The sequence below is a fragment of the Giraffa tippelskirchi genome, chromosome 5, assembly GCF_054371585.1.
Source record: "Giraffa tippelskirchi isolate mGirTip1 chromosome 5, T2T-mGirTip1v1.2.pri, whole genome shotgun sequence".
Taxonomy (NCBI): domain Eukaryota; kingdom Metazoa; phylum Chordata; class Mammalia; order Artiodactyla; family Giraffidae; genus Giraffa; species Giraffa tippelskirchi.
The window spans coordinates 167,951,770-167,963,854 of record NC_137279.1 but is presented as its reverse complement, the minus strand read 5'-3'; the positions used below and the strand labels follow the sequence as shown (position 1 = coordinate 167,963,854).

Genomic DNA, 12,085 nt, shown 5'->3' with positions numbered 1-12,085 from the left:
CAGAACACCATTCCATGTTCGATGCATGAGACAAGGGCTCAGGGCCAGGGCAATGGGATGACCCAGAGGGATGGGATGGGGAGGGAGATGGGTGGGGGGTCCAGGAAGGGGAACTCATGTAAACCCATGGCTGATTCATGTCAATGTATGGCAAAAACTATTACAATATTGTAAAGTAATTAGCCCCCAACTAAAATAAATAAATTTATTAAAAAAAAAAAAATTTCTTGACTATACTAGCTAAACATTTTTAAAATTTTTAAAATATGCTAACTGCACATTGGTTTTCATTTGTTATCTAATTGTAAGAAATCTTAAAAAAAAGCTTGCATTTTCATTCAGTGCTTCAGTTACCATGAACTCTTACGGATAATTAAAATTTTTCTGATGATACAATTATACAGCTACTTTTAAATAGATTTAATGACTTGTTGAAATCTTTGAATGTATCACATTATGTTAATTTTTCTCAGAAAATCTCCTTATATCCTTCAATTGTATTTAATATTTGTTCTATTAATGCATTATAAATTCTTTTATCTGTGACATCTGACTATGAATAAAGGGAATACTTGCTTCAAAAAAAAAAAAAAGTAGTTTTTTCAAGCTGTAAGGACATAAGATTATAATACTAGTGTTATCCTCTAGCCATACTAACCTGCTCAGTGGCACAGAATAGACGTTTTTTCCCCTAGAATATCTCCCTGCGCCCCTCCTCCCATTCCCTGTGTCCTCATTCCTTGCTTAGCTGCCTTATCCTCTTTTTCTTCTGTTCTCAGTTTAGATGTTACCTTTGTATGTGTTGCTGAGTGCAAGCACAAGCTTATTCTGTTTGCCACACAACAGGCCAATCAGGAGATGAGTTGATGGAACAGGAAATAGTGATTTTAATCAGATAACTAGCAGACCAAGAAGATGGCAGACTAGTGTCTCAGAAACCATCTTGCCTCAGGGACTCCCCTGGTGGTCCAGTGGTTAAGAATCCTCCATGCAATGCAGAGGAAGTGGGTTCAATCCCTGCTCTGGGAACTAAGATCCTACATGCCTTGGAGCAACTAAGCCAGCATATGGCAACCACTGAGGCCTGGCACCACTTACAAGGTCCTTGTGCCTCAATGAAAGAGCCCAAAAGTCCAGCATGCAGCGACTAAGACTTGATATTGCCAAATAAATAAATATTAAGAAAATTGTTTTTAAAAGAACCAAACCCATCTCACCCAATCTTAACTGAGGTAAGATTTGGACTCCTTTTATATACAGGAGGGGAGAGGGGCTCACTTGGCACTGACCAGTGGCTGAGCAGGATCACTAATGGTCGCAGGTTGACAGTTGCTCTCTTCAGGAGAGGGGCCCACGTTGTGCCAACTGATGGCTGAGCAGGGCTGCTGTAGCTTGCACCTGCCTTGCTGCCATTACACTCTGAGCAGAACAATGCGACATCAGAAAGCGGCCAGGTCTGAAGAACTGCCAGATCACTCCAGCATGTTAGAACTCTGGGTGGGGCGAAGCACAAGGCACACAGGCAGTGGAGACTACAGTGGCCACGTGGAGGCAGTTGACATGCCCATCCCTGGGGTCGCTGTCTGAGGCAGGGGCGCTGTGGGTTCAGCCCGTACTGACTTCACTGGTCAGCTCATGACCGATGAGGCGGCCTAGGTGCAAATGTCCCCAGAGTGGAGCTCTGGCCCACCCACCGGTGCAGTAGGTAGGCGGCAGGCATGGCCCAGTGGGGTCTGTGTTGCTGTATGCAGAGAGGTGCAGTGTGGTGCAGCAGCCCCTCCCTAGATGGCTGGTGCCGGGGATGGGAGAGGAAAGGGCCCATCACACTTTGGGAAGGCTGCTATTACATTTGGTACATTTGGAGGTTTCTCACGCCTTTTCTAAAGAAAATTCTTAGGCTTTTATGTGTTTCCTTCAGAGCATTTACCAAATCTTAAAATTCTTTTATTTAGCTGAGAAAAACCAATTATCTTTTTTTTAAATCTGTCTCTCTTACCTGAATATGTGCCTGCCTTGCAGAAGATGTTGACTAGATACTCTTAATACATGAATAATGGAATAGCTAATATGTACTTGATTATGAGGTTTATTAACAAGCACGACAAACTAGATTAAGTGATTATTAAACTTTAATATTTTTTTCTTTTGAGCCTCACAAAAACCCTGGGAAATAAGTGTAACTCATTTTACAGAGAGAAGGTAGGAACCAAAGCTATTAAGTGGTCAAACTGGGTTTAGAACCTCGGTTTGATTCTAAAGCTTTTCTTAACCATTGCTTTCCTTATATTGGAAATATATGAGTCAGTCACCAGAGTATCTAACTCTTTTTCTTTTTTAGGAACTTCTAGCAATAGTAAAACAAAAGACTGCTGAGAATCTAGATGATGTCACTCTCTTGTTTACTTTGAAAGCGCTTTGGAATCTTACAGAACAATCTCCAGATGCTTGTAGGCACTTCATTGAAAATCAAGGATTGGCAATCTTCATCCAAGTCTTGGAGGTGGGAAGACAGGATTGAGTTTATCTGTAAAGTTGCTTTCTTCATGATAAAATAACCTGTATATTCTTTTCACAGACTTTTTCAGAGACAGCAATACAAAGCAAAGTACTTGGTCTTTTGGTAAGATGAATTGTTTTGAGTTAATTATAATTAACTAAACAATAAGACAACTAACAGTTATGTGTTACCTACTATGTGCTAGGCACTTTTGTAAGCAGTTTACATTAACTTGTTTGATCTTCATACCATCTCTATAAAGTAAATACCGTTATATATGAGTCAGCTATTGCTGTAAACAAACTACAGCTTAAAACAGCATCCATTTTATTTACTTGTGAACCTGTGGGTCAGCAGTTTGAACTCAGCTCAGCTGTGCAGTTCTGCTGGCCTTCTGTGGTTGCTCATGTCACTGCAGTCACCGGTGGCTGAGCTAGACCTAGGTGCTCTAGGATGATCTGACTCTCATCTCTGACAGTTGGTGCAGGTTGTTAGCTGGGCTTTACGTCTCTATGAGCTTCCTCACTTGGCGGTTTCAGGGCAGCGGTAGAAAGCAAGTCCACTGCACAAGTGCTTCTTCAGCTTCTTCTTATGTCAGATTTTCTAATGTCTCACTGGTCAGAAGCAGGTTATACAATATGGGGTGTTTTCCAACAACCACTTCTCCAGTTCTCTGACACCAGCTGGATGTCCTACAGTTCGATTCAGTTAAATTCTGTCACTGACTATTGGGCATTAGCATCAGATCCTAAAAAGCTCAGTTCCACAAGTCTGCCTCCACTTTAGTTGCCAACTGTTAGGTCCAGAGCTATCCCTACTTCTGACTGAACTTTAAGTTGAGAGATTCCACAACCCCTTCCTCAGGTTGGTAATTTGCTAGAATGGCTCACAGAACTTGGGAAGGCACTTTATTTGATATTTTTTAAAAATACATATTTATTTGACCATGCTCTGTCTTACTTATGGCACGTGGGATCTTCATTGCTGCATGCAAGATCTTTAGTTGTGGCATTGCAGAATCTAGTTGCAGTATGCAAACTCTTAGTTGCAGCATGTAGGATCTAATTCTCTGACCAGGAATCAAAACTGGGCCCCATGCATTGCGAGTGCGGAGTCTTAGCCACTGGACCACCAGGGAAGTCCCAAAGGAAAGTTTTTTTTTTTTGGCTGTGCCCCACATGGCATGGGGGAATCTTTGTTTCCCAGCCAGGGATTGAATCACTGCCCTCTGCAGTGAAAGTGCTGAGTCCTAACCACTGTGTGTTCGTGCTAAGTCGCTTCAGTCATGTCTGACTCTTTTTGACCCTATGGACTAGTCCACCGGACTCCTGTCCATGGGATTCTCCAGGGAAGAATACTGGAGTGGGTTGCTGTGCCCTCCTCCAGGGGATCTTACCAACCCAGGGATCGAACCCACCTCTCTTACTTGTACAATGGCTTGCGGGTTCTTTACCACCGGTGCCACCTGGGAAGCCCCCCTAACCACTGTACTACCAGGTAAAGTCCCCTGCTATTTTTAATTTATAATAGATACAACTCAGAAAAAGTCAAATGAAAGAGATATGTTGTCTCCAGCAAGAAACTCATATTCCTGCAGCCACAAGGAAATGAATCCTACCAACAGTCTGAGTGAGCTTGGAAGTAGTCTCCCCACCCCCACCTCACTCATTGGAGCCTCCAGATGCGAGCATGCAGCCCAGCCAGCACTTTGACTGCAGGCTTGTGAAACCCAGCTAAGCAAGGCCCATAGAAACTGTGAGAGGAAAAATGTGTGTTGTTTTAAGCCATCGAGTTTGTGTTAAATTTGTTACACAGCATTGAAAACTAATATAGTACATAAAATAATGAAACTACTACCTGCCTTTCATTGTTACCGTTAAAACTGATGTAACATATAGTGGGCCCCCAGGAATGTTAAGTCTTTGAGTCAGACCTGGACTTGTAATCTACTCCAACCAGTTGTTAGCGATGTGAAGCTGACAAGTTAGTCTTTCTGAGTGTCAGACTTCTTTGTAGGACTATCAAAGATTAAATGAGATGAGGCAGATAAAAAAGAAATAAGATAAGGCAGATAAAAAAGACATTTCAGTCTATCTAAGTTCAGTGCCTGGCACTTAGTAAGCGCTTCCTCAATGATTTGTTCTTACTAATCATCTTTATCATCAAGGGGATGGGTTTGTAGTAGATGTGAAGCTCAATCAGAGGGAAGAGGGGGGACTGAGTATTTTTACATGTATCTGAGCTGAGCAGTAAGAGAGGAAGAGGAACCAGTTCCTGATATTCTCTACTCCATCTGCCCCATAGAACAACATAGCTGAAGTCAGAGAACTCTTTTCCAAGCTGATTACTGAAGATCTGGTAAAGCATGTCAGCAGCTTGCTCCATAGCAAGGAATTGGAAGTCAGCTATTTAGCTGCAGGCATCATAGCCCACCTGACATCTGACAGACAGCCCTGGATGTCCTGTGACCTGCAGAGGAGAGCGCTTCTCCAGGATCTGGTATAAGGACTGTCCTCTTTACAAAATCTAGAGTCATCTCTTCTTGCAGAAAACTTACTTTTCTAGATCATAAGAGTTTTTGAAATATGTGTTAATTGTGGAAAATGGGAAAGATAGAGAAAAATATAAACAAAACATTATAAATCACCCACATTTTACCACCCAAAGCTAACCTCTATTAACATTTTTTGCATTCCTTCTCATACTTTCCTTTTATAAAGTTAAGCATGCAAACAGTTTATATAGCTTATTCCACTTCTGTTTCCCACTTTCAGCTCTTTTTAAAGCTGTTTCTTTTGGTGTTTACCTTCTTATTGCTAACATATGTTGTTATGCCTTGACTTTGTAGTTTTATACATTGTCAGTTTATTTCCCACTTTGGAAAATGAAAACTCCCAGTGTACACCCTTTCTTATACTCCAAGTATATGTCTCCTTTCAGTACATTCAAACATATTCTGTCCACATCAACTTCCTTCCCAAGCCTCTGTTTTTGTTCCATCTGTTAGATATATCTGTTAGATATATTTTGTTACCACGGTCGTCCCAGGAAGTTCCTTTACTGTCATCCTGAAGATTCTCTTTGCGCTCTCATGTTGGATTCCCTGTTTCCTGGATTGCAGACCTTACTGTTCTTTGGTATACTCCCTCATTCTGTTGGGTCATATCCTCCAGTAGCTTCCTAAGAGATGTATGAAAAAATTTGAAACCTTTTATATTTGAAAGACCTTTATTTTACATTCACCTTTAGTTGATCGAATGGCTGGATATAAAACTCAAGTACTGAAATATTTTCCTTTCACATTTCTAGGTCATTGCTCCATTGTCTGTTATTTCTTGGTATCACTGTTCAGAAGTCCTGTGCCATTTTTCTTTGGAAGCTTTAAGATCTTTGTCTTTATTGTTTGGAAATCTCAGTGATATGCCTTGATATAAGTTTATTTTCATCTGTTCCATTGGCTACTTAACTGCTCTGGAATCTTGTTTTCCTTCAGTTCTAGGAGATTTCTTTCTATCCCTTTCATCCCTCCATCCCTTCTTCCTCTTTTACTTTTACTTCCTTCCTTCCTTCTTTCCCCTTTTTCTCCCTGCCTCCCTCCCTTCCTTAATTCCTAGTCTCCCGATTGAAAATTATAAGCTTGGCTTCCAACAGTCTAAACACCCATAGAAGGGTAGGGTTGAGAGCAGGGGCACCTCAGCATTTAATATTTAGATTTTTCACTTTAGCTCCCTGTTTTTAGCGTGGTACTTCCAACCTCAATTGTTCATGGGGTTGCCCAGTCCAGAAATTTTTGTAAGGGGTGGTAGAGGAGATCTGGGAGTCTTGATTCTTTGGTATTTTCAACCAGTCCTCCTATTTTTAGCCCTACCTGTAATCTCACTTCCTGAAGTACTTTGTATCTGTTACGGGTTCTGTCCTAAATGGTTTGTTTTTTTTAACCTTCCCCAGTGCTGCATCTATTAAATCACTTACCATTTTTCTTCTGCTTTGTTCCCTGTGTGTTCCTCTTCCTGTAAACCATGTGTGCGGTTCCATTCATGCTCAGTCTTCTATCTTTAGACAGAGGTCCCTTTCTGATGTATTGTTTCTCACATGACTGTCTTCATATTCTACATACGCAATGGCTGTCTGATTGATGGTCGGTTAGGTATACCTAAATTTGAGGAATCAATCCTCGATTTTGAAAATTTATATTGTTTCATATGTATATAATTATAAATGACATGAAACAATACTAGAATCTTGATTTCTCTTTTTGTATAGTATGCAACCATCCAGAATTGGCCAAGTTCAAGTTGTAAGATGACAACTTTGATCACTTACAGGTAATTTCATGATGGTGTAGTGCTTCTCTTAAAGCTTGTGCTTGGTCTACTCACTATGTAGAGGCCATGGTACAGGGATAAAATATTAGAATCAAATAGCCTTTTATTCAAATCTGATTTCTTTGTGATACTGGTAAAATCACTTTAAGAAAATCTCTCAGACTTAGTTTCTGTCATCTGTAAAATGAAGTTGGCAGTGTGCAATATTGAGGGTGGAATCAGTTATTGAATGCATAGTGTCTAACACAGAATATAATTTCTTAAATGCTAGTTCCAATTATATGCTCAGCAATACATCTGTCTTAATGAAGAATTGACTCTGGGGGTGGTGGTGGGGATGTTGAAAATTATTATTATATCCCTGATGTTAGCCTGAGTTCTGAAGAAACATCTTCTTTGTACTTACTTAGATCCTTCAAGGCATTTTTCCCGCTCCTTGGCAACTTCTCTCAACCAGAGGTTCAGCTCTGGGCACTATGGGCCATGTATCATGTCTGCAGTAAAAACCGTATGTATTTAAAAATAATCGTTTTTTAGCTATTTTTTTGTGTAAGGATTAAGTTCAAGATGGAATTTTGAAAAATTGTTCCCTTATGTCCTGATTTTAACACGTTTTAAGAAGAAACTAAAGAGCTTTTGAATTAGTATAAAAATGCTACAGAATTATAATTTATTTGGGGATGGATGATAAGCAATATAGAAAGGGAAAGTGTGCTCCCACTCTTATTCCCCACAGGCAAGCACTGTTCATTAGCTAACTATAACTATCCTTTCAGGTAATTTTCTGTATATATGCTATAGTTATTATATACTGTACATGCATATGTTTTTAGACAAAATGGGCTCATTCTGTGCATGGTATTCTATAGCTTTCTCTTTTTCTCTGAATAGTTTATCATAATACTATCTTTCCTGTAAGTAATACATAGATTTGCCTCTTTGTAGTGGTTTGTGGGAGACTAGGGGGCCAGATGTCAGGAGTTGTTTCTCAGGCAAATTAAATGTTTCTCCACATTTGCTGCTTTAAATTCCTCTTGGGAATTCTTGGCTTTTTTTCTTTGCTAAGGATTATTACTAAAATTTTTGCTTTATTATAAAAGAATTATAGACTTTAATTCTGTATAAAAGAATTAAAGAATTTGTATTATAAAAAGAACTATAGACTATAATTTTATGCTGAAAAATCTAAAGGTATAACTTTTAGAATTAATGAAATGTGTAACTATCAAAAGCATAAGCTATCTTAAAATAGCTTTGACAAGTATTGGGGCCTATGTGCAAAAAACTCTAGGAAATAATTTATAGACAAATAATTATGGACATACTATACTCCTCAGTTCTTTTCTATTCACATATATAATACAGTTCAAACGAATGAGTAAGTGATGAGGCATCTGAAGATTATTCTAAAGCTAAAGTGGCAGAATAATTAGGAAAGAACTGATAGAGAAAAATGGTTTTTAGGAGCTTGCCCTAACACTTCTCTTTATTTGTTTTTGGCTACACCCACATCATGTGAGATCTTAATTCCCCCAGAAGGTATTGAGCCTGGGTCCCTACAGTGGAATCTTGGAGTCCTAACCAGTGGACCACTGGGGGAAAAAACACACACACACACTGTATAAATTTAGGAAAGATGCATATGTCTGGTGATTAAGAGAACAGACCCCAGAACCAGACTATTTGAACTTTACTCCCTGTTTCTCCATTTACTAACTGTGGGAGCTTGAGCAAGTTATTTAACCTTTCTGTGCCCCAGTTTCCTCATCTGTAAAATGGTGATCCAAGTACCTGTTTTATAGGACTGTTATGAGAATTAAATGAGTTAACATTTGCAAAGCATTTAAACATTGCTTGGCTTATAGTATTAGCATTTGCACACAGCATAGTATTAGTACAAGCATAGTACATAGTATTTGTTAAATACATCACTTTGCAAGTATAATCTGCAGAACTGAGTCAAAATATTATGAATGTTTATAATTTTGGTGGGTATTGCTAAACTGTCTTCCAGAAAGTTGATTACCAGTTTGCATTCCCATCAACAATATATGAGAGCTTGCAGTTTCTTGTAAAAACTTTTAGTTGAATTTTTGATCTTTGCCAATCTAAGGTGAAAGTGATTCTCACTTGACATTTATTTTAAGTAAGGTTAACTGTCTTTTCACATTTGGATTGTCTGTTGGTTTCCTTTGCTTACTTTTTGTTTACTGTTTTTTTGATCTTTTTCTTTTTAATTTGAAGGAACTCTTGCAAATATTTTTTTCCAGTTTATTGTCTTGATTTTATTCATTGTTATTGCTAGTCATTATTTTGTTCTGTGGCCTCTGGATTTCAGGTCATGGTTATACCTTACAAAAGCGATGAACATTTTCAGAAATTTTCTTTTAAAATATTACCCTCCAGCTATTCTCTCTATTCCTTTCTTATAACATTTATCAGAAATATCTTATACCTTCTCTCAATCAGGCCTACATATCTTGTAACCATTACAAAAAAAAGTATCCCTGTCTTTGTTTCTTTTTATTGCAGTCTTGGTTGTCTTAGTTGTGTGTTTTTTTCTTTTGAAGATTTTTATTGATGTGGACCATTTTAAACTCTTTATTGAATTTGTTACAATACTGCTTCTGTTTTGTTTGTTTGTTTGTTTGGCCATGAGGCATGTGGGATCTTAGCTCCCCAACCAGGGATCGAACCCACGTCCCCTGCATTGGAAGGCAAAGTCTTAACCACTAGTCTACCAGGGAAGTCCTTTAAATGTGTTTTGGATCACGGTTTCTGTGTTTAATTGACTGTTGCACTGATTAAGAGACTCCTTTTCAGACTGAGTTGTGGACATGTCCCTTTAGTACAGTTTTGTATTTGCTTCTGTCATGTGTTCTGGAGGTTTTCCTGGGATTGGTCTAATCCTTATATTAATTTCTCAGCTCAAGGATTCCAAGAACATTTAGGCTAGTATAAATTCAAACCCTGTACCAACTTGGGACTCAGGAAAGACCTCTCCCCAGAGCCCAGGCCAAGATAGAGATGTTTCGTTGTCTTATCCCTTGTCTTGTCTGGCCTCTTGAGCAGCCAAATTTATGCATTATTTTTGCTTCTGACTTCCTAAGTTAAAATCGAAATTCCTAGATTACTGAAACTGACAGTCCGTTTCTACTCCAGAAAAGTTACAGGTGAGGTTACATGAGCTTTAAGTGCTTTTTGTTTTGCTCTTTGTGTCTGACTCCTTGACAGTTCCTTTACTTTGTACACTCAACCATGAATTAAAATTTTTTTCAATTATATTTTATCCAGCCTCTGGTGTTTTTAGGTTGTCTAGCTCAGCATACTGCCTGAATGTGAAATTTGTATTATTTTTGTAATAAAAGAAGTGTTGATCCTTTTAGCTAGAGATATTTGAAGCATAGAGGTGTCTGGAAATAAACTTAATAAAATAATCATCCGTTATCAAATTGCACAAGCCAAGCATTCTTGGCATCTTTAAAATGATGAATGTGGTAATTGGGAATATTTAAAACACCAACTTGAACATCAGGTTTCTTTGCTTGATTTTCTTTCAGCCAGCAAATACTGCAAAATGTTAGTTGAAGAAGAAGGACTGCAGCTTTTGTGTGACATCCGGGAGCACAGTGAGGCAGACCCCCAAGCACAGCAGATTGCAGCCTCCATTGTAGATGACTTCAGAATGCATTTTATGAATTACCAGAGACCCTCTGTCTGTTGAAGGCCCTTCTTAACTTCAGGGCGTCAGAGGTGCTGCGCCCTCAGGATCAAGCCTTCTGCTGTATCAGCAATCAAGTGTTGGATTGAAACAACTTGTCATTGGAGTTTGTGAGCTGACCGCCTTGTTGGCGTTTTTTGGGATGATTTTCTGTAAGTTATAAGAAGTTTGGATTTGTGTGATAGCCATTATCTCTAATCAAGCTGGAATCATTCTTGGAATACCTTTTCAGTAGTTTTGAAAAATCAAGCCCTGTACTCTGTGGGAAGACCTGTAAGCTTTTATTAGAACAGCTATGCCAGTTAATTTTCTCTGGCCCTGACCAATTCCTTAACTGAGTATTCGTCAGAGGAAAGAAAAAAAGAAATACCTTTGAGGGACCTCGGTATTTATGTTAAATTTTATGGTTGAAAGAATCTCCTGAGTTGTTATTCCTGGTTATATGAGGCCTTTGGAAAAGAAATACATGAAAGAGTTCTAGGAAACATGTGTGTTTAAATGTCTTGTTTGGAAGGCAGAACCTCTATTGGAGGGGAGGGAAAAGAAATTTTTAATACACACCAAATTACCTTCCGCTTGTTGGGTAGAGGGAAGAGAAATACATTTTTATGATTTTTGGATAGTCTACCTTTGACCTCTTTTCCTCTGGCTTTACACATTAGACTGAATGAGCATAATAACATTGTGGGTAATTGGGTGTGCTGGTGGGGCATGGTCACAGGACTGAGAAGTGTTTAGATGAAAGATTATATAGCGAGTATAAATCTCAATCCCTCAGATTTTTAATTTGCGTGGGACTTTGACCAAAACTGAGAGGAAAAGGAAGGACTGTGCCAAAGGTTTAAAGAGATGCTCTTTACCGATTGACTAAATACCATATATATGTGTTAGTATACTGTATTGGTGTTTTTGTTTCTGGCTTACTTCACTCTGTGTAATAGGCTCCAGTTTCATCCACCTCATTAGAACTGATTCGAATGTATTATTTTTAATGGTTGAGTCATATGGTGGATTCATGTCAATGTATTGCAGAACAAATAAAAAAACAAATAAAAAATAAATAAAAAAACAAAAAATAAAGAGATGCTGTTACCTTACTTGGATGAGAAAAATAACGAGCTTTTCTGAGAACCAACCTCAACCCCAGTGTAAGCTATGAGAGGCTTTTGTTTGTGTCCTTTGCAAACCTGCTCTATGGAATAAAGCTCTTCCTCAGCTTATTATTGGCAACCGATGACACATGTTATGCCATTCATCTAAATTTTTCGAAGAAAACTTTTTAAATTGGCAGCTTATTTTAGGACTAGATTTTTATACTGTAAGCTGGCCAGATTCTTAACCGGAATGCCCCATATCGTCTTTTGAAATCAAATGAGGTTTATTCTTATTCTAAATTGTTTTTTCAAACTATTGCTCACTGGTGTCCCACTGGATAAGGGAAATTTGTGACCTGCTTCCTTCAACAGCCCTGAAACGCCACAGATTTTCTCATTCACTCTTCTGCATGATTCTACAAGTATGTCTTAGTTTCCTGACCTGGAT

The 12,085-nt window shown here is 38.6% G+C and overlaps 1 protein-coding gene across 2 annotated transcripts in view; it reads left to right on the top strand.

Moving 5' to 3' along the window:
• The window catches only part of ZYG11A (zyg-11 family member A, cell cycle regulator), a 62,374-nt gene extending 50,751 nt beyond the window's left edge, over positions 1 to 11,623 (top strand). Inside the window, exons 9-14 of one of the 2 annotated variants that reach the window (XM_081485272.1) lie at positions 2,339 to 2,500; positions 2,576 to 2,620; positions 4,802 to 4,996; positions 6,761 to 6,822; positions 7,233 to 7,330; positions 10,383 to 11,623. In XM_081485272.1, the coding sequence (XP_081341398.1) occupies positions 2,339 to 2,500; positions 2,576 to 2,620; positions 4,802 to 4,996; positions 6,761 to 6,822; positions 7,233 to 7,330; positions 10,383 to 10,546 (726 nt within the window). In that variant the 3' untranslated portion in view covers positions 10,547 to 11,623. The remainder of the gene's footprint in view (positions 1 to 2,338; positions 2,501 to 2,575; positions 2,621 to 4,801; positions 4,997 to 6,760; positions 6,823 to 7,232; positions 7,331 to 10,382) is intronic. The other variant, XM_081485274.1, reaches the window with a different exon arrangement.
• The last annotated feature ends 462 nt before the right edge of the window (positions 11,624 to 12,085 follow it).